The 26,490-nt window shown below is 41.5% G+C and overlaps 1 protein-coding gene across 1 annotated transcript in view; it reads right to left on the reverse strand.

The window, feature by feature from the left end:
- The window catches only part of GLG1 (golgi glycoprotein 1), an 83,772-nt gene that overhangs the window by 13,908 nt on the left and 43,374 nt on the right, over positions 1 to 26,490 (reverse strand). The window contains exons 4-15 of the mRNA XM_066327765.1: positions 25,154 to 25,369; positions 18,194 to 18,397; positions 17,486 to 17,557; positions 15,096 to 15,279; positions 13,165 to 13,379; positions 7,666 to 7,787; positions 6,926 to 7,027; positions 4,892 to 5,045; positions 3,201 to 3,338; positions 1,794 to 1,880; positions 847 to 909; positions 68 to 181 (exon numbers count right to left, since the gene is read on the reverse strand). Coding sequence (XP_066183862.1) covers positions 68 to 181; positions 847 to 909; positions 1,794 to 1,880; positions 3,201 to 3,338; positions 4,892 to 5,045; positions 6,926 to 7,027; positions 7,666 to 7,787; positions 13,165 to 13,379; positions 15,096 to 15,279; positions 17,486 to 17,557; positions 18,194 to 18,397; positions 25,154 to 25,369 — 1,671 coding nt within the window. The remainder of the gene's footprint in view (positions 1 to 67; positions 182 to 846; positions 910 to 1,793; positions 1,881 to 3,200; positions 3,339 to 4,891; positions 5,046 to 6,925; positions 7,028 to 7,665; positions 7,788 to 13,164; positions 13,380 to 15,095; positions 15,280 to 17,485; positions 17,558 to 18,193; positions 18,398 to 25,153; positions 25,370 to 26,490) is intronic.

Genomic DNA, 26,490 nt, shown 5'->3' on the forward strand with positions numbered 1-26,490 from the left:
TTCCCAGCAACACCCTGAAAGAACAGAGAACAGGCTTCCAATGATAGCAGAGAAAAGCGTTGCTCACCAGCTGGAAATGAGTAACACCAATTGCACATTTTTCATTCATTTCCTTCTGGTGTTTGTTCTGTATTAGACACTCCATCAGGTCTCCAGAATCAATCTGGTTATCTGCAACCTCCTGAAAAAGAGATGAAAGGCATAAAAATTAACTACTTTTACAAGTCATGGGTTTCATGCTCTTTTGGCGCACTGTGACCAGGAAATACGGAACTTACAGCCCCACTCTCCATGGTGAGCTCACTATTCACTGACCACTCTCGAGTTGCACCACACAACTCCAGTACACAACTATGTTTATACAGTTCAGAAAAGATCTCAAACATACACGCTTCAGACTCAGGAGAACACACTGCAAAGACTCAGTGCTTACGTGACATAATAATTAGGTGCCTCCACTGCTCTTTAACTACTCAGCCCTTCACCAGTGAAGGTATTTCAGCAATGCTGAGCAGCTGCACAGAGTAGAGTGGTTAGATCACACTGCTTGAATGTAAAGGAGATGGAAAAGAATCTAGTACGTAACTCACTGTAAAGAGTGATTTTTGCCAATTACAGAGCAATTTTCATCTTCAAACTAGTTTTTATACTAGGGCTCTGACAACAGCAGAAACGCTAGACAGAACTAAGAATTTTTATTTCAGGGTGATTTTTTAATTAAAGACTTGTGGAAATGATTAGCTCTGATTTTACTTTTGAGGTGTACCAAGAACTGATAATAAAACTCTCTAACCTTTCCCACTGAGTTTCTCCACAAAGATATTCACACCCTTACAGAGTACTCACATGACAGAATGTCTGGATAATGGGCTCACATGCTCTCATCAGCAAGGCTTCAATTTGAATGTCCTGCAGAAAATACAATTTTTTATTTTTACAGTGAATGCACAAGAGAAAAAGATTCTGGAAAAAAACTGTGATAACAGCTCAAACTGAACCCAGTTTACAGGGTTTTGAAAAATGCAATGGAGACAGTTTTGCCCTTAAGCTCTGGAAATCCTGGAGCTCACTCTTGCCAATATGGCAAATGGAAGACAAACCTTCCAGCTTAAGGGAAAAGCCTGGTCTCCACAAAGGCTCCTGGCTTGGATAATTCAGTCATTCTCCTCCAAACTGGGTGCTAGAGCATTAGAAATGACCTTACACTTAGGCAGAAGTTGAAGATTTGGCATAGTTCTGAGAAAACTAAAAATTCTAACCACTGGAAGAAAATGTTCCCTAGGGCACAATGTAAATTTTAAGAGATATGGAGAACAGTCTGGGTCTCGACAGTTAAATATGCAGCTTCATAAAAGAAGTAAAGCTGCCAACACCACTGGAAATCTCTACTGTTGTACCCTGGTGGTTATTGCTTGCAAAATTTTTGTGACTGGGAGAGAAGCTGCAATACAGTGCTGAAAACTACTTGCAAAATCTCAAGTCCCATCACATATCTTGACTTGTGTTAAAGTTAACTGGGTTCCTGTGCAAATCTTAGTTTTAGTACTGTAAATGATCTTTAAAACAGGAGAAATGCCATCGAAAGCCTAAAATCCTGAATTGTTCATTTCTGTTCCGCAAGAACCTCCAGCAAAACTTCCATTGTATGGGGTTAAAGGAATGTATTTTGATCCCAGATCCTAGCTGCATTTCTACAGCTCCTCTAACCTGAGGATTTTTCATCATTATTAAAATGCCATGCTTAGCTAGACATGCTCATCTATTCCCTTTACCCCAGGCAGAAAACCACTCACCTCAGACTCCAGCTCAGTGAGGTTTCCCACTACGTCTCTGCATTCAGACACCAAATCATCAAGATGGTCCTGAAGGCACTCCAGCTCCTACAGAAACAGACATTTTAGTGTGTGATTCAAGAACTCGAGTTGAAATTTTGGGTTTAGAACACTGTTACACATGTGAAACTGCCTTTCTTTTTGTAAAGTGCTAAATCTCATTTAACATCACTCCTCTACTAGCATTGCCAGAACACACATATATAGTAATGATTGAAAATGTTAGTCTAGGGTGCTACCATTTGCTCTCAAAAGCTGCATGATGTGCTTTCACTTCTGGAAGATCCCATTTAATCTGCCCTTTTCATAACCTTAAATAGAGGTTAGTTACCCATCTGTCCTGGGTTGTAGTATAGGATGTATTCTATCACCATCTTCATGAACTAATGAATCCAATTGTTGGAGCAGTGCTCTTCCCAGGCCCCTCTCCCTTCTGGAGTGCCTTCTGTTAATGGCCCATCAATGCCTTGCTGCAGGACTCAGATAACTCCCTCTGGGAGTTATCTCTCTTTAATGGGCCATCAACGACCTCCTGTATCACTCATCATCCCATTGTGAGATGCTCTGCCCAGGGGGAGGAGCCAAGCATTCTCACCTGGATATAAGCTGGGATTTGGGACAGTGCAGGCAGCCCTTACCCACTCGATTCCTAGAGGACCACAGCTACCAGACCTCTCTATGAGATCACTGCTTCAGGAAGACCACCTCACCTGGACTGCATCCATCACCCTGCTCAGGCTGTATTCTGACTCTGTCTGTGGTCTTTTTGTATTATTGCATTTATTTTATTTTATCTTTTTTTCTCTTTTCTTCTCATTAAATTGTATTTCTGACTTGGAGTCTCTCACTCGGTTTACTTTCAAACCCCAACACCATCCTATGACGGGCACTTCAAAAATACAGCAGCATCTACAGCATGTGCTGCAGAATGGTCCCTTCACTACAGCCCTCGTAAGGCACAGCAATTTAACATGGAATTATTTGTTGAAACTTTGTTAAGCAGCTGCAGATGTTAGCTCAGTTCTGTATAAACACAGGAAGCATGTCTGTATTTGCCAAATGGAAATGGGATAAAGTTTATGTGGGAAATATCAAGCTTGTAATAGAATATTACAAAAAAGAGGTTGAGGGAGCTAGGGTTGCTTCTTTAAAGCCTTTTTTGCAAACCATCCTCTTCTCATTCCACTAACATTTGAACAGGCAAAGCTTCTTTGCACCACCTGTCTGATGCAGACTGTGTTTCAAACTGCTCTCATTTTTAACATGTTCTCCACAATTAAGAGGCAGCAAGACATCCCTTTATCCCTTTTTTGTCCTTCCTCCCTTCCAGCTTTGCAAACAAAGTAGCAGTGATACTATGTACAGTACCTGCCCTGTCTCTGTTTTTTCACTGCACCACTTCCCCAAGTCAATCATGCACTTGTCCTGGAGGGTTGGGTCCAGCTTCACATCCATGGCTCGCTGATGGAGGATTCTCTGGACCTCTGCTCTACACTCCCGTGATAGCTGCAAAGAGAACAGGGAATGATTGGCATATGGGGTCCTTAAATCCACACAGGGCAAACAGGATGCTGCCAGGTAAGGTTCTGAGAGTGACCACAAATGTCATGCTCAATCACAGAAAGCACAAAAGTCCTGCACTGCTCAGCAGAGGTCTGCCAGGGCCTCCACAAGAAATGTGGGTTTCTAAATAGCTTGGAACTCTGTCATTTAGTTTAGATAGAGGCTCCTCTCATTCCACTAAGTTTAATTTCATACTCTTAAAACTCTACTTCGCTTTATGAAAGAGATATCAGATCAGGTCCCCAGGTTATCTGCTACACCTTCACTCAAGGCTACAGACCGATTCTGGAGAAGAAAGTCAAAGGAGCTCATGCCCTTAATACCAAATGGGAAGCCCAGAATGAGGCAACATAGTCCACCTGTAATTTCTTCTCAGCAATCCCCACTGTAGGACACCAGAGTCGACACTTGCAAGACAGGAAGAAATAAACTATAGGAAACCAAGGGATACCAGTGTGGTGCTTATCTGACCTAAAATGCACCAGTTGAAGCTTAAAGCTTCATACATTCAAAAATCCAAGTCACTGGAAGTTACCTATTCTGTCAACAGCACTGGAAACAAATACAGGTCTAACCTCCCATGAGTTTGCTTCCAAGACTAAATTTCAAAATGACAGCTGCTCCCTTAGCCTACTTTCCAAAGAAAAACACGTTTAAAAACCTTTTCTCTCTCTGATAGATTATTTTCAGGGTGGCTATTGATTTCTTTGGTCAGCACTAATATAAAATGGAATGAAAAAGTCTCAACTCAGCAGACTAAGAAAATGCATTTATAAAAATATTCCTAAAAGAGATGCTTTCAATCAATACTTGACCTCTGCCACAACAGACCTTTTAAATCAAGATGTGGAAATTAATTTTTAAACTGGGCCATTGTGTAAACCCATCAACTCCTAGGGACTGTGTTTGGCACTACAGTGCCAAAAGAAAAGGAGCTGAGTACTCAGGTGCTTTCATCTGAGTGCCCTGCTAAAGGCACGAGAGGGCAGCAAACTTGACAAGAGCAGCTCTCAACCACAAATGTGGTTATGGTGGATCTCCAGACTGCAGGGCAGCAAGTCAGATCCCCACTGTCTCCTTTAAAGACAGCATAAGCACATTTATCAGTATAGCATGCTCCAAAGAACTGGAAGGATGCATTATATCAATAGGAAGAATTAAATGTAATATAATTTGAAGCTGGGCACAAATCAAAACTTCATTAGAAACAGCCAAGGAAAACTGATCTTGAAACTCCTTTTTGCATAAAACCAATTTTGCATCTATGCCGGCTATTTGCAAAGAATAACATTCCTCTTCGGAAAGACATGAGGGAGGACTTGTACTGGGTTTGAACAGAAATGTTAAGTCGGTGTCAGCCCACAGTTCTCTCCATGGGCCTGTGACATGAGTCGAATTCTGGCAGTTTTAGCACTGTGTGTCAAACTACAGTTTTACCATGTGTGCAACCCTTCTACCACAAATCAACAAGCAGCAAGCTGCCCATTAGCACTTACCCTCCTTCCTTGCTCCTCTGTACGATATGCATGCCTGTACAAGCAGGAGAAAACAGCCCCTGGAGGCATCAGCTCACTGGTCTCATTCCAGCCATGGGTATGGCAGAGGCGGGAGGCATCTCCCTGACACTTGCGGTAAAGGACTGTGTCCAATCTGCAAACAGGAGAGTTATCACTGGCACTTCATTCAAACTTGCAATGTTTTTCGTATTCCAAAATGCTCTGGAGGCAGAAAATCCACTTCAAGTTTCAGGCACCACCAGGACACCACTCAGCAGCAGTGTCTGACCAAGTGAACCAACAGGTGGCCTTAATTCATTTTGGAATCAACTCCCTAAATAACACCAAAATCTTTAATTACAGATCAAATTTTCAACACTTCTTGAAGCACCTTCCATTTTCTTCTGCAGCATGCCAGCCAAGTGCTGACACATGAGAAAAGAAATCATCTCCTTGATGTCCTGAAGGGGCAGAAAGGAAGATACATACCATATTTTCCTCGTGCAATATCTTACACATACTTTGTACTGCTGCCATTCTGAAACATCAATTCCATAAAAATCTGAGTTGGATTGATTCTGTCTGCCCTGGATTCGAGCCAACTGCAAACTCAGTGCCCCCTGCTTTGCATGTAAGTGCAGACCCCTTAAGGTGATGTCTAATTACATGAAAGCTAAGTGAGATATTGCTAACACTCCAAAATTGAAACTTCATATTTATAAAACACTAGGAAAAAAAATCAAGTGATTTCAGTGGACACAATTATAAAGATAATGATAAAGGTATCAACAAAACCCCTTCTACTCTGTGCATCTGTCTGAGAGTCAGTGCACAGATTTATAAGCCAGTTCTGGGGAACAGTGGTTAAACAAAGATAAGCTAATGCTGCCCAGCCTGCATTATGAATTAGAATTATTCTTACTCCCAGGAAAATGCAAATAATCAGTCTTCCTTCTTCCAATAACTTAAGTTTGACTCAAACAATGAATTATCTGCTGGAAACAATACAGGCAGGAGACCCAGCAATGACACAAACAGGAAAGGGGGGAAAAATTAAGTATTCTTGTCTACCCATGGAGATCATTATTGAGATGACTAAATGAACAGCCAAAAAGCCTGAAACTCCCTGCTCCATGAAGCCCTATTTTTAAAAGTAGAAGGTTCACGGAGCATATCAGCTCTCAGCTACTGGCAATGCTGTCCATAAATACATGACTTGCTGTGAGTCAAGGTTTTCTTAATGTTTGATTTGAACACTCCTTGCAGTAATTGAAGCCCAGGACTTCTTGCCTTACACTCTTTGTGGCCACTGAGAACAATCATTCAATTTCTTGCAGTAACCCCATTTAATGTACTCTATTTCCTCACCTCTCAATCTTCTTGAGAAGACAAGCCAAACACTTATTCTTTCCTCACCGGTCACGTTTATCAAATTTATTCTCTCTTCATCCTAACCAACACTGACACAAGGGGCTTTGTATGTATTTAAAACAAAGCACTGACATGTCTAAATGAGAAAGATGGAAAAGTAGTCCTCTGAAGGGTATTACATCTGCTCTACAGGCTGTAATCACACTTAGAGAATTTGAAAAAAGGCAGAAATGGAAGCAGGAAGCTTCTCACACAGTGAGTCTTTGTTTTACTTAAAAACTTGGTTTCCTTAAGGTCCATTCTGTATCACTTAGAGCAGATACTACTGTCTGCCACCTGCAGAGAAAGTGACCTTTGACTTCAATATGGTCTGACAGAATACTTTAATTAAAAGATGCAACAAAGTTTAAAGCTCAAACTTCAGCACTTTTTAAGGCTGCATCACTTCTTAAAAGAGCACCAGATTTAAGTGGCATCACACCTTTTCTAAGCAGCTTTTGCTTTTAGTGTCCTACACAAGCATTAACAGCCTACTGACCTGACATATTTGAAAGTCCTCTTCTGAACAACCACAAGCTATACCGTTTTACAAGGAACTGCTAATGCATACAAACACTTAATACAAACATCAAGTGAAGATAAATCTTGTTTTACAGTACTCACTTCCAGTCACGAGATATAAAATACTGGAGCTCCAGGAGCCTATGCTCACAGTCTTCTACCATTTTCTCAGTATACAAGTGCTCCATCAGGCAAGACAGAATCCTGCAAACAGAAGAAAAAGCCAGGCCACAGCCCGTTAAAATCATGCTGAGCTTCTCTGTAACAGCTGGTGTTGCCAAATCAGTCTTCCAGTGAACCATAGATAAGATGTTGAAACTCAGTGAAGATTCTTCTCTTCCTTCAACAAGATTACATTTAAAACCAGTGTATATCAGATTTGTACCCTCTTATATTCCATTGTTTTAGTTATCTCAGAAAGTCTGATATACAACAAAATCATAAGGAGTATTCCACAGAAAATCTGGCCCAGGGGAGAATATACAATCAGATCTGAAGACAACCTGCCTCCACAGTATGGGCTTCCTTACCTGGCCTTTCCAGGTTTGTCACCTCATGATATTGCTTGAGACTTATATAGTTTGATAAATTAGCACATCAAACATTACAAACTTAAGTCTAAGTGTCTGTGAAAGCTACATCCATGACCAGTGCTAAACCGGTCCTCCTATAAAAATGCTGGCCTGCTTGTACAGCAAGAATGGGGACAACTCAGTGTGGCTCTGTATGACTGGTCTGGAGTCACTAGTCTGGACAGGTTTTAGCATCTGCTGGTCAGCCACACAAACTTCATGGATGCTCAGGAGGGAAAAAAGCACCAGTTCTGACTGAGAGGCACCTACATGGGGTCTCCAGACCGTATGTGCTTGCAGGCTGTCTGTATCACCGACTCGCAGGCCTCGTTCAGCGCGCGGTCAATGCGATAATCGGCACCGGGGTCCGTTTCCTGAATCAGGGTTTGAAGCTGGAAGAAAGGAATTGTGGATAGGGAAACAAATATTAAAGGCATAAATGAGAGCACTTACAACCTCTCAGTGTGGCGATTCCATGCCAGTAACAACACTATGATGTATGAACTCTGCTCTGTAGTGTTTTATGTTAAGAGCTTGTGCTGCCAACTCCAGCACTGTTGGACCCTAATTATCATTATGAAGTAGCCCAGGAATATTGTATGAGACCAGTTACACAGTGAAGGTCAGCTGTAAACTTGGACTATTTACATACCAATTTACAGAACAGAACAGGTCAATTTTGATTTGCCTACTGTATTTTTGATCAATCTTAAGCTTTGATAGTAGCCTCATTTCAATAAGGCTGACAATACCAAACAAACTAATTTTCTGTATTTTCATGAATACTATTTTAATGGAAACCTGAATCAATGTCTAAAGATCATGTGCCTGTCTACAAAGTATAAACTGCTTTTTTAATTGCCTGGAGAGGACAGAAAAGTTTTACTGAAATACAGGATAAAGTTTCCTGTTCTGATGTCCCATGAAGTAACATTTCCTCAGGGAAGCCTGCTCAAGCTGTTGGAAGTCAAGGTCTATAGCACACATTTTCTTAGGGTGTGTTTGTGTGTGTGTGCATCTAAGGTACAAAATAAATCCAGGACATCATATTTTAACTACTTAAGAGAAGTCATAGTTTAAGTGAAAGATGAAAACAAAAATATTCCAAAGATTTAGAGACCAGGTGTGCCGACCCAAAGCTGATATCCCAGCACTCCCTTTATGCCTTCTAAATACTTTCAGTTGTCATACATAAATACAGTATGAACAGTTCCATCAAGTGTTTTTTTCCTGTGAAGCAACAATTCTGACAACAGCTGCAGAAAAACAATTCTCTCTTATTAATCAGGAAACATCATTTAGCATATTTAGCACTATGTTACAAAATCAAATGTGGACACAGTCCATATCATCTGAACATCAATTTGGGAGGTGCCTGCTGGGCCACAGGAAGACAATTTTGGTAAATCTCAGTTTTGGGACAAGAGTAATTCTGGACCACAACTCAGCTGAGGATTCTCAAGCCTCACATCACTTTCCATCAAGCTGTGGATTTCCAAGGACTCATGGAAGGCAGACTGGTACCATCATTGGGCAGGCAAACATTTTCAGCTGACAAACTCGAAGGGGGAAAAAACCCAGAGAGGTTGCTGAGGAGGCAGTTGCACACCAACAATCAAATGGTCTATATGCTCTTAATATCTTGACAGTTAATGACTTTTGTCATTGGCCCTCACTCCAACTAAATCAAAAGCACAGTTATAATTTTATTCTCCACCTTTCAAAGTCTGCACCTAAACACCATCCAGGAAACTCTCAGGGGCAAAGCCTTAACACCACAAAACACAGGCAAGAAAAAAAGCATCAGAGAACTGGAGAAAATACAAGCTGGCACAACTTATCCAATAGGAAACTTGCAGTCTTGAGGAGAGACCACAGATTGCCTGGGAGGAACACAGGATTTCCTGCAACTTGCTCTTAATTATGCCCAGCCTCAGCTTCTAAGGGATGCAGGCAGCTGAGAAGAGCACTGTCTATCAAAACTTCTTGGGATATTTTCATTAAAAAAAATTAAAGAAGAATTTTATACATCTCTGACAATGGTCAAACAGAGCCTTAACTGGATGTGTACTTTACAAACTTTATAAGAACCACTGCAAGAGAAAGAATAATATTGTGGGTTTGCTGTTGCAGAGACTCACACAGACTGCATGGATGGGGAATACTCGGTGTGTAAAATGCTGAGATTACTTCAAGTCAGATGACTTACATATCAAAAAGATGGGTAATAGAACCTCAAACCCAAGACCTTCTTACACACATAGATTAAATAAACTTGGCCAGAGCATTATGTAGGCAGGATTCTTTCTCAAGTCTCAGTTAATTGGCATTTTTGTTGCTATCAAGTGGAAGAGGCCAAAGCACACTGGCTGCAACAGCTCAGAAGTACTGAAGCACCTCCTTATCCTTCCACCCTGCTCTGGGCACTACTGCAAAATTCCCCATCTTAATTCTCAACCACATGCACAATGTGCAGCACCAAGCCAGCTGCCCTGACTGCAGGGAAGAAGGAATAATTTGGCACCAGTGATAAAAGTGAAGGTTGTATAGGATTTTCCTCCCTCACACAACAAACCCTCACAAGTGAAAAGCAGCTGGATAAACTTTACAATGCTCTGAACTTTTATCCTGGGCATGTAACTAATTAAACAATGAACTACCAATTTAACAGCTGTATTAGAAGTTGAAGGCAAGAAATACCTGCCCTTTAAGGAGGGATTGGAGTTTTATACAGTCAAAGGTCTGAACAGAAAAGAACTCCAAAGTAAGACCAGGGCAACACAGAAGCCACATATCTGAAAAACAATTTGTCAACAGCTCTATTATAAAATATTGCTTCCACCAAGCAACACCATTGGTACTGGACCCTGCCAGTCCAGCTGCAGACCTCTGAAGGGCTGACACTCAAAATTAAGTGACACTGTATCTCCTAACTGATGACTTACCACAGCACACACCCACCCTCCCTGTGGGCAGGATCTCTTAGGTGCATGGTTTGGCAGGATGAGGCTCAACACACACCCAGGGGTTTTCTTTCTAACTTAGGCCAAACCACTTACAGAAAGCCACTGCTCCTCTAGCATTCACAGAGCTTTAGCATTTTGGCGAGTTCACTGTTCAAACTGAGACTAAATCCCCACACAGCTGTGACACTTGGGTCTAGATGTGCTTCCTGCACAACAGCAGTTAGGTGTGAGCACAGACTCTCACATGCAAGATCACTCTGGCTGAGGTGTCTCACAAGAAATGGAACTTCTCCAATTAAAATACTGGGGTTTGAGAATGTCTAAGAAGGCATTTTGTTCAAAATCTTCAATACAAATAATCACTCATAATCCACCTGCAGGAAAGAGTATGAGTCAATGCTCTTGCAGGAAAATAAAACGGAGGTTCTTTGGTTGTGTTCTGTTGTTTTAAGATTCTTTATATTGTTTCTGGCAGATGGGCAAACATCTTCCTTTCATAAGACAAGTGGAATCAGAACAAACCTTCACAGATGGGAGAGTAAGTAAAATCAGATCCAAACTAGTATTTCCCCTTCCAATTGCCTCTGGCAAACCTTCTAGGCAGGTGTGTCTGGTCATAGACTAAGGAAGAATTTCAGGACAACACCTCTTGCTTTCAATTAGTCAAGAAATCAAGGTGCCATACTAGCATTAGATAATGATACTGCTAAAAGCACAAGCATGCCAATTTTTGACTCTATAGAAAAGACAACACCTGGAGATGGACCCAAAGTACTGCAGCAAGCTCTGCTGAGACCATCCCAGAGCACCTGTACTGTTCTCTCTAGCTGCAGGTGAAAATGTAGGGGTGCCACAGAAAACTGCTCCACCATCAAGAGCCACACCAGAACCACACATGAAAGTTGCTGTTTAGGTACCCAAAAAAGAACTGAAATGGTTCCAGATTACTCTGAAGGCTGGATCTCTAACTTCTCTTCTTCAGGGCTTGCCATATGCGCCAATGTCATGTGACAAGCAGTTGAAGTCTCTAGCCCAAGTTGCACAGTACCTGGAAGAGTTTCATGCAACATTCTCTTCCTTGCAAAGATAATTTATCTGCCTTTAAATGTAAAAGCAGAAAGCTCACTCTAACACAATAAGTCAAAACACAACAAAGCCTCTGACAGCTGAGACAACGCTTACCATTCAAATACGAAAAATAAGAACAGTAAATTATTTAGTACTTCAAAAGTTGTAGGCAGCTATAAAATAGCACTGTGTCAGTCTTCAGAAACTCAGAACATAGGAATGTTTATCCTGTTCTTGCAATCATCTATTTCCTCTTGCGCATAAAAATCCAGACAAGCTAAATGTAGTTATAAAATCAACACCTAATTTGCTTTCTGCTGTTCTTCACCTAGAGAACAAAACACATTTAACTTGAAGGGACAATCCTATTTACTACTGTATCAACTTACTGTACAAAAATAAAGCAGTATCTTAAGTATAAGAGAACTAAAAAAATCTCCAAACTTGCCCTAAATTTCTGAAGGTATTTTTCTCTGAAAGTCTGAAATCCCATATCACTTCTGGGGGCTTCTTGTTTTGACTTATGACTTGCTCTGAACATGCATGTCATGATCTAAAAGTTATTCCCAAGATTAACAGATCTTATGAATATATGCAAATAATGAAATCCTGAAGCAGCAGTTTCAATTTCATATTTAAACAGAAACAAACATTCAGTTTTTCACACCAAGGCTGCAAAGCATAAGTCATGCACTACAGATCTCTGCAGGAATGACTCAAACTGTACAGCTGCTGCCCCAGTACACCTGGAATTTAAGCAGAAATAAGCTTCATCAGAAAAGCACCCTATGACTTACAAATATTTAACAGATATTCATTTATCTTTGATAATACATACAAACTGGCATTGCTTGAGGCTCAAGTTTTAAGCTACATTTAAAAGAAAAATGTACAGAATAGTGGTTCTGTTTATTAAAAGAAGTCAAGAGCACACATCTCCCCAAATTCCTACATCAGAACTAACTCTCCCTTGCCATTTTTATCACTGATGTCACTTCTTTGAGCTCATGGGTCATTAAAACAAAGTATTAAGTACAAAAATGTAATTTCATATTAAAAAGCACTAATGAGTTTTAACAAAACCTAAATTGTTTTTAATTTAAATAAACGATAAACAGGATGTATTTGGGCCAAAATGGAGTTAAAAAAAAGACAAAAATATTACATTTTACAGAGGTATTTTGGAGGAAAATTACATTTCCTTCACTGGTTGCAATTACATCAACACACAGCAGTCTGCTGTACCTCCCTGTCCCTGAAGTTCCATTTCCATCACTAAAGCTGAATGAAATAGCAAAAATAAAACTGAGTGGGAAGGTGCTTTGAAAGGTTTTGTGCATGTCCAAGGACAGGGCACAGGGGGAAAAGGGAAGGAGAGGGGAAAAAGGGAAGTACAAGGAATGTTTTAGCATTATAAAAGGCAAGTTTCCCTACATCTTGCACCCAGGAGGAAATTCCATTACTTCAAAGCTGGTAGGGAAGAACTACAGAAGATCCTAAAAAAAAACAATCCAAAATGTATTTTTTGAGAGGAAAAACACCACCCTTACTGATGCGCTGCTACATACCAAGTTCACAGCATGTCAATTACACAACAGCTTCCAGCATTCAGTGGCACCCAGCAGAGCCAGGCTGACTTCAGCACAACCTCCACGGCAAGGCAAACACTGACACACAAATCAATGCTTCTACCAACCGAGCAAACTGTAAGTGAAGTGGTAGAAAAGCTCCTTACTGCCTGCTGACAGCTGAGGCCGACGTTGCCCTTTTCTCCCCGGACGACTTTCATCAGGCAGTGCAGGGTGCGGCCTTTGCGGTGGAGGCCGGAGCAGTGGTGCTCGATCTCCCCTCGGCAGCTCAGGATGATCTCTGGGCTCAGCGAGAAGTCTTCCATCAGCATGCGCCGGTAATCCAGCATTTCACCCTGGCACTCGCTGCTCACTTGTCGACCTGAGCCAAGAGAAGATGATGTGATTTAGTTTCAATGCTTAACAGAGTCCTTCTTGACCTGTGCTACCGGCGTGTTGGAAGAGTGGGGACAATGTCTACACTGAACACCACCAAACTGAAACAAATGTGCTGAAGCATTCATGCCGAGGAATAAAGCAGTGGTTGTGGTCGTTCCTGCCATTTAAATAATCCTGTAAAATATAGCCAGGCTAGGATTTAACACAGGTTTTTTAAAAAAGAATGCCTGAAAGATTAGGATTTTGGATGTCACGTTACAGGAGTTGCTTCTGAAGAACAGCTGAAAGCACTCATGGATCCGCAGTTCTGTAGCACAAGACAGCTTTTCCCCAAGTGCTCAAGGGCTCCTTCTTCCACTGCAGAAGTCACCTTTGGTAGGTTTGCCAGCTTGGTATGTAAGTGGGAGAGGAATTTGTTTCGACAGCAGGTTAAACATTTTCTTCAAGGAAAAAGTTCTCTAGGGCAATAGCACATAAATGCTCAGGAAGTCACAACTCAAGACTTAAACAGAAGTATACATGGAGTGTCCAACAAACCACTGCAGCTGCACAGAAATCTTGCTGTAGTAAATGCTTAGATCTGCTATAAGTTTTCCTGCACTCCCTATCATAACCTATTTATATGTGCACAACATCTCATGGAACAGAGGACACCCCAACAGGGGCTGCCAGGCATTGTAACACATGTACATGGTGCTGTGTGGAATAATTAGTGCTGCTCCTGGGCTCTGTCTCATGCATGAGACACTGCAGAACCCGTTCCACCATGAAATTAAATAGATGAACAGCAATTCAGGAAACCACCTGCCCTAGTGCAGGGAGAAGTCAAACCCACAACTTTCCTACAAACAGGGCACATCATTTCCACATCAATCAGAAGCAATGAGTTATTCAAACTCAAAAATGCAGACAGTTTATGGAATTATGGCAGCCTTTCCATCCCATGCCAGAGGCACTGCAGCATGCAGCCCTGCTGCTCACTCTGAAACCACCCAGCTGCATGCCAAGAGGAAAAACAAGCAGTTCTCCAGTACAGATCTAGAGGATGTAACACATTGTTTCATGTTATGGCAATTTCACAGAGAACCTTTAGAATGGTCCAGCTGCATTAAGCCTTCTAAAATGCCTTTGGAGACAGCAGCTGGTGTTAGAACACCTCTAGCTTACATTAACTTAAATGGCCAAAACCAGTATTCTCACACTTACCTTCTTTCTATACAGGGAAAAAACAGAGTCAGAGAAATTAAGGCATTTACTCAGGCTACTGAACTGCAAGAAAAAACATTATTTATTGCAGGCAGAAGACTGAGTATCCCTGGTTTTCCCTAAGTGAGGATAAACAGGTTCTCTATTCTGTGTTTTAACCTTGTAGCATATTTAATGCTTACTACACAATGGAGGAAAAGAGCTGCTTGAATTCACAGTGAATAGAAGGATTTGCAACTACACATCAGCAGTCCAAGTGGGATTTGCTATTTTGCATTTTAAACTTCTTGTCTCTACACAAAAGAAGTCAGTGGCAGTGGGGTTTACTCAGCTATTCTGTTCGTCAAAACAACAGGGATGAAAGCACCATGAGGAGGAAATTTGCCTTTGAAACAAAGTTTGGCAAAAGGAGAAGGGGACTGTAAATACACATTGAAGCTGAAGGTCCCAAATTTTAAAATCAAAGTCCCAGAAAGTCTTGAACTTCACTTACCTCTGTGCACAGCAGACTCCAAGCACATCAACAGATAGGAAAGCCGGGCTTCCCGAGAGCGGGGCAGGTTCTCCACATTGCAGCGGTATTTCTTCAGGTCACTCTTACAGGACTTGGCCAGTGAGTAACTGACTTTGTAGTCTTGGGCAATCAGCTTCTGGCGGGTCGTCAGCGCATCACGACACTGCAGGAGACACATTGGGATGCAGAATGAGCTTCTGTGTTGAGCTGGTGGGAGAGAGCTGGAACTGCTGCTGTCAAGTTTTTAAGTTGCATCTCAGAAAACAACTGATGCTATTAAATTCATGTGTTTAAGCTGGACCGCATCTACATTTCATTTGTCTCATTGAAACCACACGGTTAACAATGCACACCGAGGTCAGCAGATCAGGGGTTTCAAAGGGAGCAGCTCTCTGCAGAGCAGTTCTCAAAACTGCACATTCATCCAGCTTTTTGTGAAGAGTGTGACTCATTCGTGGTAACTAGGAGCAGTTGCTGACATTTATCCCAGCTGTGGTACATGCTCACCCCATGCCCTCAAGAAATAACTTTTTCCAGTTGCATTTACAAAATAATGCGTTTCTTGAATTTGATCTGCAACGCACTGAGCAGATGATAGCAGATAAAACAGCCTAACCGTGGGAATTTCCAGCCATTTTCCACAACTGGTGAGGTTCATGAGGATGCACTGTGGCCAAACTTGAAGCCAGCAGCTGCAAGAACAACCTTCTAAATTTCATCCAAAAAAGGACCTGTAAAAACACTGCCACACTTCATAGCTTTTGGTTTAAATTATGTGAAAATTAAATCTGAGGGCAGCAGATAACTCAGAATACCTCAAGCAAATTTGTCCATTCCCAGCCCACTTGAAAGGAAGGAAAACAGTGAATATGTAGAACAGGGAGAAGAGGGAGCAATCTTGGCACAAGGAACAGGAAAGTCCCAGAACCCACTCCTCACTTTCTTACATCAGGTTTTTGACTTTACCCCCTCCTTCCCACACCTACTTGAGGACCTGGAAAACCCTGCTCCAACATATTCTCACTCCATCTTTCATGGTCCTCTGTAGTCCAGACTCTGGGATTGGACAAATTTACAACTCTGGACACAGGGAGATACAGGCTTGCAGATACCTCGTTGCCTGAAGCAGGGAAAGGCTGGATACAGCATGGGAGCTGGTTTTGGATGACACAAAGCAAGCCACCCACCAGCAGCTATTGCTGGCTACATGTGTATGCAGTAGCCGACGCCAGCGGCAAGGAGGGACTCTCTGCTGGGTAACAGCTTCTAAAAAACCAGTGACTTTGCAGATGGTCCAACCTTGGCAGCTACAAGAGTGAGAACTACATTTAGTGTTCCTTCTGCTCTGCAAACTGCGTCCTCAGAGCATCCACCCCTCTCTCTCTACAAAGTCATCTGCTGCAGCTTGGTGTAACCTCTCTACATCTTACACTCATACCTCAGTCAGCTGATCATGGAAAACACCCTTCAAAAACTACCAATGTCCCTGTATAACTAAACAGAGGTTAAGCAACAGCAGTAGTTCATTTCAGTAACACAGTCCTACAAAATGGTGCTTTGCTTCAAACCCTCAGCGATCACTTGTCCAGATTTGAATTTGTTAATTGGAACCAAGCTGTCAAACAGCTAATGCATTCAACAAAAAAGAAATTAGTCTGATCCCTCCAGTACTCTTGAGTCAGGCTCCTTCAGCAGATCTTCTCTGAGGAGATCTTTACATATAATCATCTTCATACCCTTTCCAACAGATTATATAATTCCATATAATCCCAAACACTATGATGCTGCTTCCAAAATCACTGAAGGCATTGCTGCCTTAATGAAGCACCTACAGCAATACAAAATTTTCAGGACTAGCTCTCTAGAGCAACTTTTTTTGCTGTTGTTGAAAACTACATCTTCAAGAAAACTGGAAGGAAAACTTCAGTCACTGAACTGTGCACCAGAGAGTGTGCTGTATTTCTTTCACTTGTGTTTTAAAGCTTAAAAACAGCCTTAAAAACACAACTGAAGGAAACACAGCCTCCTTTTTGTTTCTAATCTGTATAAATTAGAGCACCATTTATCCAAGGCTTACCCCAGCATGCCATGACTACTACTTTAAACAGTCAATCACAACTCTACCACTTGAGCTCCATGTCTGCCTCCCCAAATTACCCACCCAAAAGCTTTGATTTATTTAAATCCTTTACTTTAAAGACTGAAACTTGAAACACAAAAATATCAAAGTAAAAGCATTTGTTGAAGCAGCCGATTATCCGGCTCTGAAAATGACATTTTCTTTAACACTGGAAAAGAATAATGCAGCCTGGATTGAGGAATGATCTGATGATTTCTGCAGTAAGGATTTGTCTCACCAGGATACGTACCTTTTCACTCATTGATTCTTCAAACTTGTGATTAAAGAGGCACTTGTATACTCGGCCTTCCCCAGCCTGAGTCTGTGAAACAGAACAGTAACATTTGCCCTTAAAGAGAATACTTGTAACACTTGATGAGCAGGCTAAACTACACCCGAGGAGAATTTTTTTAAAATCAGTAATATATTTGAGTTAATATTTCAAATTACAGCAATAGTTTCTATGCAATAAAAATCCTTTAAATTTTATTCCATTAAAAAAATCTGGTCATGTCCATCACCCTTTTAGTGTAACAATTCTCAGCTAATACAAGCTGAGACTGAACAATGCAGTTCTTCAGCTCACGCTCTAGGCATAAAAAGTGCTGCAAATATAGTCAGACCAGGCTTACTTTGTGCAAAAGCTTACAGCTGTAGAAGGGGGTGGTCACTCACCTCTGCCTTTCCTCCCCCACACCCTGTCACACCAGTTCAGCTGCCCCTTAAACCATTTATGCCAATTCAGTTCATTAACCCATTGGAAATAATGCGAGTTTGTTGGATGAATGAACTTAATACTGGAATTATTGCAAAATGACAGTTACAGGGTGTCTGTTTTCAGTATTACACAATATCACTCAGGCTCCAGTCTACAGTTCCCTTCCATTGCTTTTTCCAGAGAGGTTTTGGGGTTTCTTAATGGATTACTGTAGAGAGAAAGGAAGAGGAAAGCACTCACATTTTCACAGAATCGCTCTCTGTCATCTCGGCACGCGAAGTAGAGATGCCGGTCCAGGTGGAAGTCATCAGAAGAGAGCTCAGCTACACGAAGAATTGCTTTCTTACACTGATCAGAAACCTGGATTCGAGGATCAGTCTCCTCTGCCTCTTTTACCAGGCCTTTTTCCAGGCATGCCACCACCTCACCTTGTGAGTGAGCATCCTATGGGAGAACAAGACACCTGTAACGAAGCTTTTACATAATCAAGTGAGCTGTGATTCTGGCTAAGCACCACATAATTTAAGCTACAAAATGTCTACATATAGACTTCCCAACATTCAGCCTAAACCACATTCAAATTCAGAGGAGGCAACAATTAAGACCTGCACTCACTGCACTTTATACATCACCATCCCACTGATGGCCACCATGAAATCCCCCCCCCCATTGCTCTGGCTTGTTTTAATGCGACTTAATGAGATTATCACTACTTAGTCACAGTGCTCAGAGCAGTTTACCAAAACAGCCAAATTATCTTTAATTTGACACAGCTTTCTTGGCACCATGGCAACAGCAAGGAACAGCATCACATTAAGAAAATGCTTGGGGAGAGAAAAATCATAGTTTTGCCACACCGAGACAATTTGGATGGTGAAAATTCATGAAGTAAAAAAGGTCACAAAGGAGCTTTGACCAATCTAGGCTTCTCAATGCTAATTCCTCCACTAAGAGAGTAAAAAAATGCAAAGCATTTAAGAGTAGACAGAGGCCTCTGACAAAGCAGTTCTGGCCCAGGGCTGTGCACCACATCCACTATCCTGCAGGCCTGGAGACAATCTTGGACTGTGAGCAGCAACTGCCAATAAACACAGAGAGTCTGTGCTTTGTTCAAAAGCCTGGAAAAGGCAGGACAAAGCTCAGCAAAGCTCCATTAGTGTCCTATATCCTTATTATGTGTTTAGAAAGAGTCCCCTCCATACCTCTGCAGAAGATCTGGTTCCCCTAAAGGACTCTACTGCTACAGATTTCTCAAGGCTTCTGCAAATTTTTCATGTGAAGGCCACCTCAATTTCTGCTGCTCTCCCTCGAGAGGATATTGCCACTAAACTTACACTGTCTGAGTATGTAAAGAGGCATGTATGCTCACATTCAGCTGAATCACCAGCCTTTACAGTCACATTTACCCAGCATTTACAGTCACCATTTAGGAGCCATCCCTTCAGCTCGCTCTGTCAAGCAGATTACCCACTGCTGTTACAGGAGCATGACTAAGAGAGCAGTCTCCATAAAAGATGTCCATGACTACTCAAGGCCAGCAATTCTCCCCAGTCCTTTTGTTCTGATGTGTCTTCTTACACAGGCAGCCTTTGAGTCCTGACTAGCCTTTGAGAACTAACTTGAGTTAGTTCTGCTACCCAAGCAGAATTGGTTTATTACTTGTTAACTTGTAAACACAACCCAGAAATATCATTGGTTTAAACAGGCTAAAAGCAGTTTTCCCCTACAATAAAAGAGAGAGAGAGAGAGAGAGAGAGAGAGAAAAACACCCCCCAAAAAACCAAAACAAAACACACAAACCCAACACCCCCCCCCCAAAAAAAAAACCAAACCAAACCACACACACACACACACAGACACAAAAAAAAATAAATTAAGAAACAACCAAAAAACCCCACACACTAAAGGAGAAAACCTAAAACCCACACCCCCCTAAAATTCCTTTTTTTGGTTTGGTTCTTTCTTTGAGTGAGAACTGGCAAATTCCATATGTTGAGTAGATATCTTTGAAGAAATATAATTATATATCCATAGTCTCTGTAGGACTGAACATCAAATCTGCATTCTGAGGAATAGCACTCAGAAGTATGTTTGCCACACCACTTAAAACTGCCATTTATCCATAACCACATCAAACACAAACACAGTTCTGCAAACTCTCATGGTCAGTCACAGGTAATAACTACAGCTGAGAAGATGTCAAGTGTGAATGATTGAAAACAACCATTTTACGCTCCTGTGGCGTATTTTTTGCTCCTGCCTAAGTGAAGTTCCAGCTGGGAGACAAGGCAGACCAAGGTTACTTTCACTCACCTGCAGCGTTCCCTTGCAAGCTAGCAAGAAGGGCAGAAGGCAAGCTTTTCCTGCTAGGAAAATCAGATGTTTCCTGGTTTATTGCAGTGTGGGTTTAGATTCCTGGTCAGAGCCATATTATATATGTAAGTAAACTTACTTTAATAGGAAATCTAGAAAGCAGCTTTCCATACGCTGGATGCTGAATGTTTGCTGTTACACTTTAGGAACACAACATGAAATGGCTCATTTATTGCATTACTTAGCTAATAGAATTTCCACATTTGGGCAGACCATCCTGAAGTGCTGGCTACTCTGCTGCCCTGCGGTAGTGCAATTTTAAAACATGTCACAATCAACAGAAACATACATAAATGAACCCATCTGGCTCCTGAAACATGCCCTTTCCTCCAACCATCAAACATTTACACACCTCCTTGTGGTGTCCTTAAGGCTCCTGTGCCCACATGACACTGTTTGGAAGATTTACTGGCCTAATCTGGGGCTCATTTTCAGGCAGATCAGGTCCCTGGTGTGCTACTGCTGACTAGTTAAGCAATTTTAGAGAGCCTGACTCTTCATTTCCTCAAAAGTGCATGGAGACACCCACACTACTGCCAAACAGAGCATGGGACTCTACAAACATGGTTTAGAGAAATATCACTTCAAGCTTTAATTATAGGGTAACACCTACTGTATTTAATATTGTACAATCCGTTATTGCAGACTGGAAGGGAAAACAAATGTGTGTACATCTGCACCCAACCACCCTAAAGCAGCAGGCAAACAAGGCTCATCCCAAGGATGGCAGGACAACTTTCACATACACTGGTGGTACCTGCATCACTACCCAGCTCTCCACCACAAGAGATGCCTGCTCCCACCTGCATTCCATGTGCCAACAGTTCTGGGCAGTCAGCTCAGCTTCAGAGGTATCAAAGTCAAGGGTCATCATTCCACAGCATTAGTTCACCCAGTCCTGCTCCAGCATCAGCTGCCTGGTGTGCACAAGGGTGAAACACCTGCTGCAGCTCTGCTGTGGAACGATTCCTAAAAATGATTTTCCTCTATCCAACACCCATTCTCAGAAAACTTCCATCACAGAGTTGAAAACCTCTAAGTTCACTGCAGAAGCCAGGGTTTCTGCAAAACTGCTGACAAACTCTAGGCCTCATTCTTCTGGAGCAATACACTGAAACACAAGAGATTAAATCTAAAAACCACATGTGGTTCTTGGAACATAGCTTCACCACCACTATCAAGTTATAAATGGAGGATTTTAACTGAAAGTCGTAAATATCTGTAAAACATACTAGCTAATTGTCTTGTCTGGAGAGCCTTGAAACTCTTCATAGCTTTATGAAAGGATAGATCTAGATCCAGAAAAGATACAAGCAGCTTTCCAGAACTGTCCCACAGCACTTTGAGCCACAGAGGAATGGAACTTAGTTCTAAATGTGCCCAAGCAAATCACCTTTAGCACAACACTGGGAGATTTTAATTCCTATGACTAAAATTCAAACTCAAAGCATGCAGCTTTAGGCCAAAACAGAATTTTAAAAACACTGGGTTTACTATTAATTTTCCATTAGAAATTTCACTTTCCCTTCAGTACAGTTTAGGCTTTGCAACTGTTGGGGATTTTTCATCATTTTGCAGAAGTTTCCCAGAAAGGATTTTATCCTGACATGCCTAAAGTGCACATCTGTATCTGTTCCAGCTGCAGCCTTGCAGATAGAAGCTAGAAAAGTGACCAAAAGAGAATGAAGAGTAAAAAGCAGCAGGCAGGAGCATAAAATATAACCTGTCTCATCAGCACAGCACCCTGCACTGGACAGTTGTGCCAACCCACCAGAGAAAGAGAGCAGCCAGGCTATGGAAAACCACCCAAGAGATCTACTGGGAGCTCCAGTTCAGCATTCCACCTGGCTAACCCACACACCAGGGATGCTGGGATGTCTAGTGATTCACTAATTCCAAGTACTTCAGATGATAGTACACTGCTATACTACTACACTGAGTAAACAAAGACTGAGCTGAATGTTAGCTCTTCCCATTTAGACTCAGTTTCTTCTGTGTCCAGTACTTTTGTGAAACTAAGGAAAGAGAGCAAGTGTACTCAAAGCACTTAGAGGAAAAAACCAAAACGAAAACAAGAAAACAATGGTCTCTTAAGGTATCTTCCTTTAGGAAAAATACTGTTATCTGATAAAGTACTATAAGAGATGTGCAACTGACTCTTTAGTAGCCTCCATTATGGCAAATAAATCAACTATAGCTTGGAAATCACAGCTAAATAGCACCCTGGCAACTACACACTACCCACTAGAGTTTGATACAATCCTGGACACGACCAGGATTGGTAAAGTAGTTCATTTCAATCAGCAGCTGAAGAAGAAAAGCGCCACTGCAATTACCCATTTCAATTTCAAATTAGATCCCTATTGCATGAAGATAAAACACTGTTAAATACCAGGAGACCAAATTCATTATGAAACACAACAGCCAACTGGAGAGGTGACTGGAACTACTATTAAATGTTTCTCCACTAGCTCGAAAGAGATAAAGACACTCCCCCCTGATCCCCCAACACAGGCATGTTAGAAAACTTAAGGCTTTCAAAAGACACATCTACAGTCTTTCTGCTACACACAACAAAATGAATTCTAGGGTCAGATCAAGACTTCTAAGCTAAACTTTATTGCTCTTACAGAGCAGAAACCCAAGGTGTGAAAAGAAAGCACAGAAACCACCACATCAGAAGCAACAAACTGAGAACAGAATTCAATTAAGAAGTATCAGGCAAGTTGAAACAAAAAAAAGGAAGTCTAGAAAAGGAACATGGTTAGCTAGCAAAGAAGCTTCAAGGGGCAAAGTAATTCCAGATTATCAATTTAAGTGCCTTTCACAGTTAAAAATGCCAGTTTATCCCAGTCACTCTGATGAAGCTATCATACTGCAATCACCCAGCTGCCTGATGTAGATGGAGTTCATGGTCTAGCTGTGCTTATTTCCATAAAAAAGAGAGAGAATCTCTTCCCTCATCTTCCTCCTCAGGTGTCCAGGCCCTATTTATTAAATTCACAGTTATCTTCAGTCATACAAAAGGGTAATGACTGTTCCTCTACAGGTAACTCTCAGAAGCTGCAGCGTGGAAATAAAACCTTAACCAGCATCTGATGGAAGCAAATTAGATTTCTGTGAAGCAGCAAAGGGATAGAACAGAACACCAACAAAAGAAATGCTTGCATAGCCATTTATAGCTGTTTCCATAGCAGTATAGAGTACTTCAATTGCTCCAAGTGCCAAGGATGACAGCATAACAAAAGATATATGACAGGCTGCAATGATTTTACAAACCAAGGCACAATATTCTGGGTTGGGTACCAAGAAAGTGAGGAATATGCATGAGCCATAGTAAACCCCATAGAAGTCTGGTAGTGATCACTCTGCTAGCCCACAGAAACCTGGTGACCCAAAGTTTCCCTCTCTCTGGTGCCTTGTGACCTCAGCCAGCCCAGCCATCCTCCCCTGTCACCTGCCTGACCCAAACAATGTGGTGGGCTGTGCAGTTAGCCACACCCACCTGCCCAAAGTGGCTTCACTCCCACCATATGAGATTGAGTTTATGCTTACAAAATCCCCTATGCTGTATCTCTTCAGTGCTACCACAAGTATTTTAATTTATTTAAATTTGGTCAAGCCACAGGTAATAATGCAGACCTGACACGCAGGATTCATGTTACACTTCTGATTCTATACTGACTGCTAAAAGCAATTTCTCCTTCTCATTTCATGAGGTCTTTCAGCCTAGTATTAGAACACAGCCTTTACTTTATGGGGAAAGCAAGTTACTCAGCTGCTATCAGTCTGAACCTATAGTGCATCCAAGTTCCTCCTGCTTTTGTGGTTGCTTTTGTTCTTGTTTCCAGAAATGAGTCCTATTTTTGTGCTTTCTGTGGCTCAGTTAAGTCTTCTGGAATACACTAGAACTTCACTAGCTGCTAACAGGTGTGAATATCTCAAACAACTAGGAAAGCTTCTTTTTTTAACCAAAAAAAAAGGTGTCTTTTATTGCAAACCCCTTCATTAATACCTCATTTATGAGACTAACTGTTATAGGCATAAAAGCTATAATTTAAAAAGCACTGTAAAAAGTTGACTGGCTAATTTTAACTTTATCCCTAAACATAAAAACTTATCATAGAAAAAGTCACTCATTCCTGCAGCACTACATATTTGCTGCCTACATTTGCTATGCTGAAATAGACAGGGAAAGACAGTCCCTTGAAAATAATCCCACATCTAGTCCCTATAAACTCAACCTCTGCTTAGGCATCACAGGTAAAAGAACACTGATTTAGTAAAACCAGGACAGTACTGGTAAGTGTGTACTACTAAAACGCGACACCACATACCCTGTGCCCTTCAACTGATTTTGCAGGGGCAGAGGAAAGGAGAAGCAAACAGATAAAAGCTGTTGATCCAGTCTATCAACATCAGCCTGAGAAAGCAGAAAGGGTTATAGCACAGGCATCATCACCATGATGACCTTCCTGACAGACCCAACCAGACTGTGAAACAAGCCAAGCAATAGGCCTGCTTAAATCTATTGGATTCTGTGTACTAAGTCAAGCTAGAGAGAGTCTCAAAGAGACAACTACCTGCCAGATCACCTTTAGTGGGGTGTGGAAAGACAAATTAAAGTCTCTGCACAGCAGTCCCTTACAGAGGAACAAATGCATATTTATTAAAAAGGAACTGCAAACAGTCAGGACACCACCCTCTCCAGCATGTATTTTCTTAGTTGCAAGTAAGACAGTAACACTATTGCAGAGCCGCCACATCATTTTCCCCAAGTGAATGACTTTTACAAGTCTATTGGCAATCTACATGTTCTTTGGATACCTTTTCTCCAGGTCGAATGCTGCCACATTTCAGGAGATTGATGTCAGCTTTGCAGTCATCCATGAAGCCACAGATCAAGCGATAATCACTGAAGATAATAGCTGTCATTTTTGTGATGTACTGATGGCACTGGTACTCAGTGATGTTGCCTCTGTGATCCACCAAACATGACACCAAGAACCCTTTACCAACTGGTTCATCTGCACACTCCTTTATCTGTTAAAAAAAAAAAAAAAAAATATTACAGTGGCTGCAGCTTATGAATTTAACCTTATAAGAAAATCCTCAAAGAAACTTGCATCTGTAGCTTCAAAATCTGCTAGCAAAGAAACCCTCTAGGCTTTAGTTTGATTTTCAGTAAGTCAGAATAATTGAAAATATTTCAGAAATGAGAAATCTCCTGTGTGCCAGCATCCAAAAAAAGCAAACACAGCGACCTTGAGAATTATAAACTCTACTGCTCAATAATCGTCTTTTATAATTACACTGAACCCCTGCAATCAAATAGACTTGTAGGAAAAATGCTAGTTTGACAAACCTTTATTTAGAAAACTGAGCATATTACAACATCTCTAAATCATACTTAGACCCCCATTAGCCACCTGACCTTGCACAGTATAAGATTTTGGCCAGAAGTGAGACTGATTCAAAAGTCAACACTATTTATGGAACCGTTTATAACTTGCTAGGAGATGAAAAATATTATAAAGGAAAATCCTCATCAAATTCTTTTCTATGAGGCTCTTCCACGAACTGACTGTTGGTACTAAAACCATTTTATACTCAGTGGTCTAAAAAAAGTAAAAATCACAGCTAACCAAAGCTGAAAGCTGTGCGGAGATTGGAAAAGCAGCGTACAAGAACAGACAGGTCCCCAATATAAATCACAGCCTGCACTGCTCAGGGAAGCAGACAGGCCAAACCCGCCACCTCTGGAAGTAAAAGATGCAGGCAGTTTTGACAGTGTCTTTCCAAAGGAAGGGGAAAACATGGTTACTTATCAGTTAAGGATGGTCCCTGGAGGAATCTTTCGATAGGAGCAGTGCAATGCCTCGCTCTAAGGAGCACCAAGACTACACAACTCTTTAACCCCGGCAAACCCATGCTGAAACACTTGCCCAGTTCTAGTGGCCCCTGCTCAGGAGTGTGCTGAACATTGCAGTCATAATGCTGCAGAAAGAACCCGTGGCAGGCAGACACTAAAGTTCAGTGCTGACAGGTTTGCAAGGAATAGATACATGGGCTGACTTGATTGCATCAAAGATTTGTCCCTGTAAAAATACTGAAGGGCTCATCAATCTCAAGGAAGATCTATGGCAATCAATAATTCTGACAGT

The sequence above is a fragment of the Sylvia atricapilla genome, chromosome 12, assembly GCF_009819655.1.
Source record: "Sylvia atricapilla isolate bSylAtr1 chromosome 12, bSylAtr1.pri, whole genome shotgun sequence".
In the NCBI taxonomy this organism is placed as follows: domain Eukaryota; kingdom Metazoa; phylum Chordata; class Aves; order Passeriformes; family Sylviidae; genus Sylvia; species Sylvia atricapilla.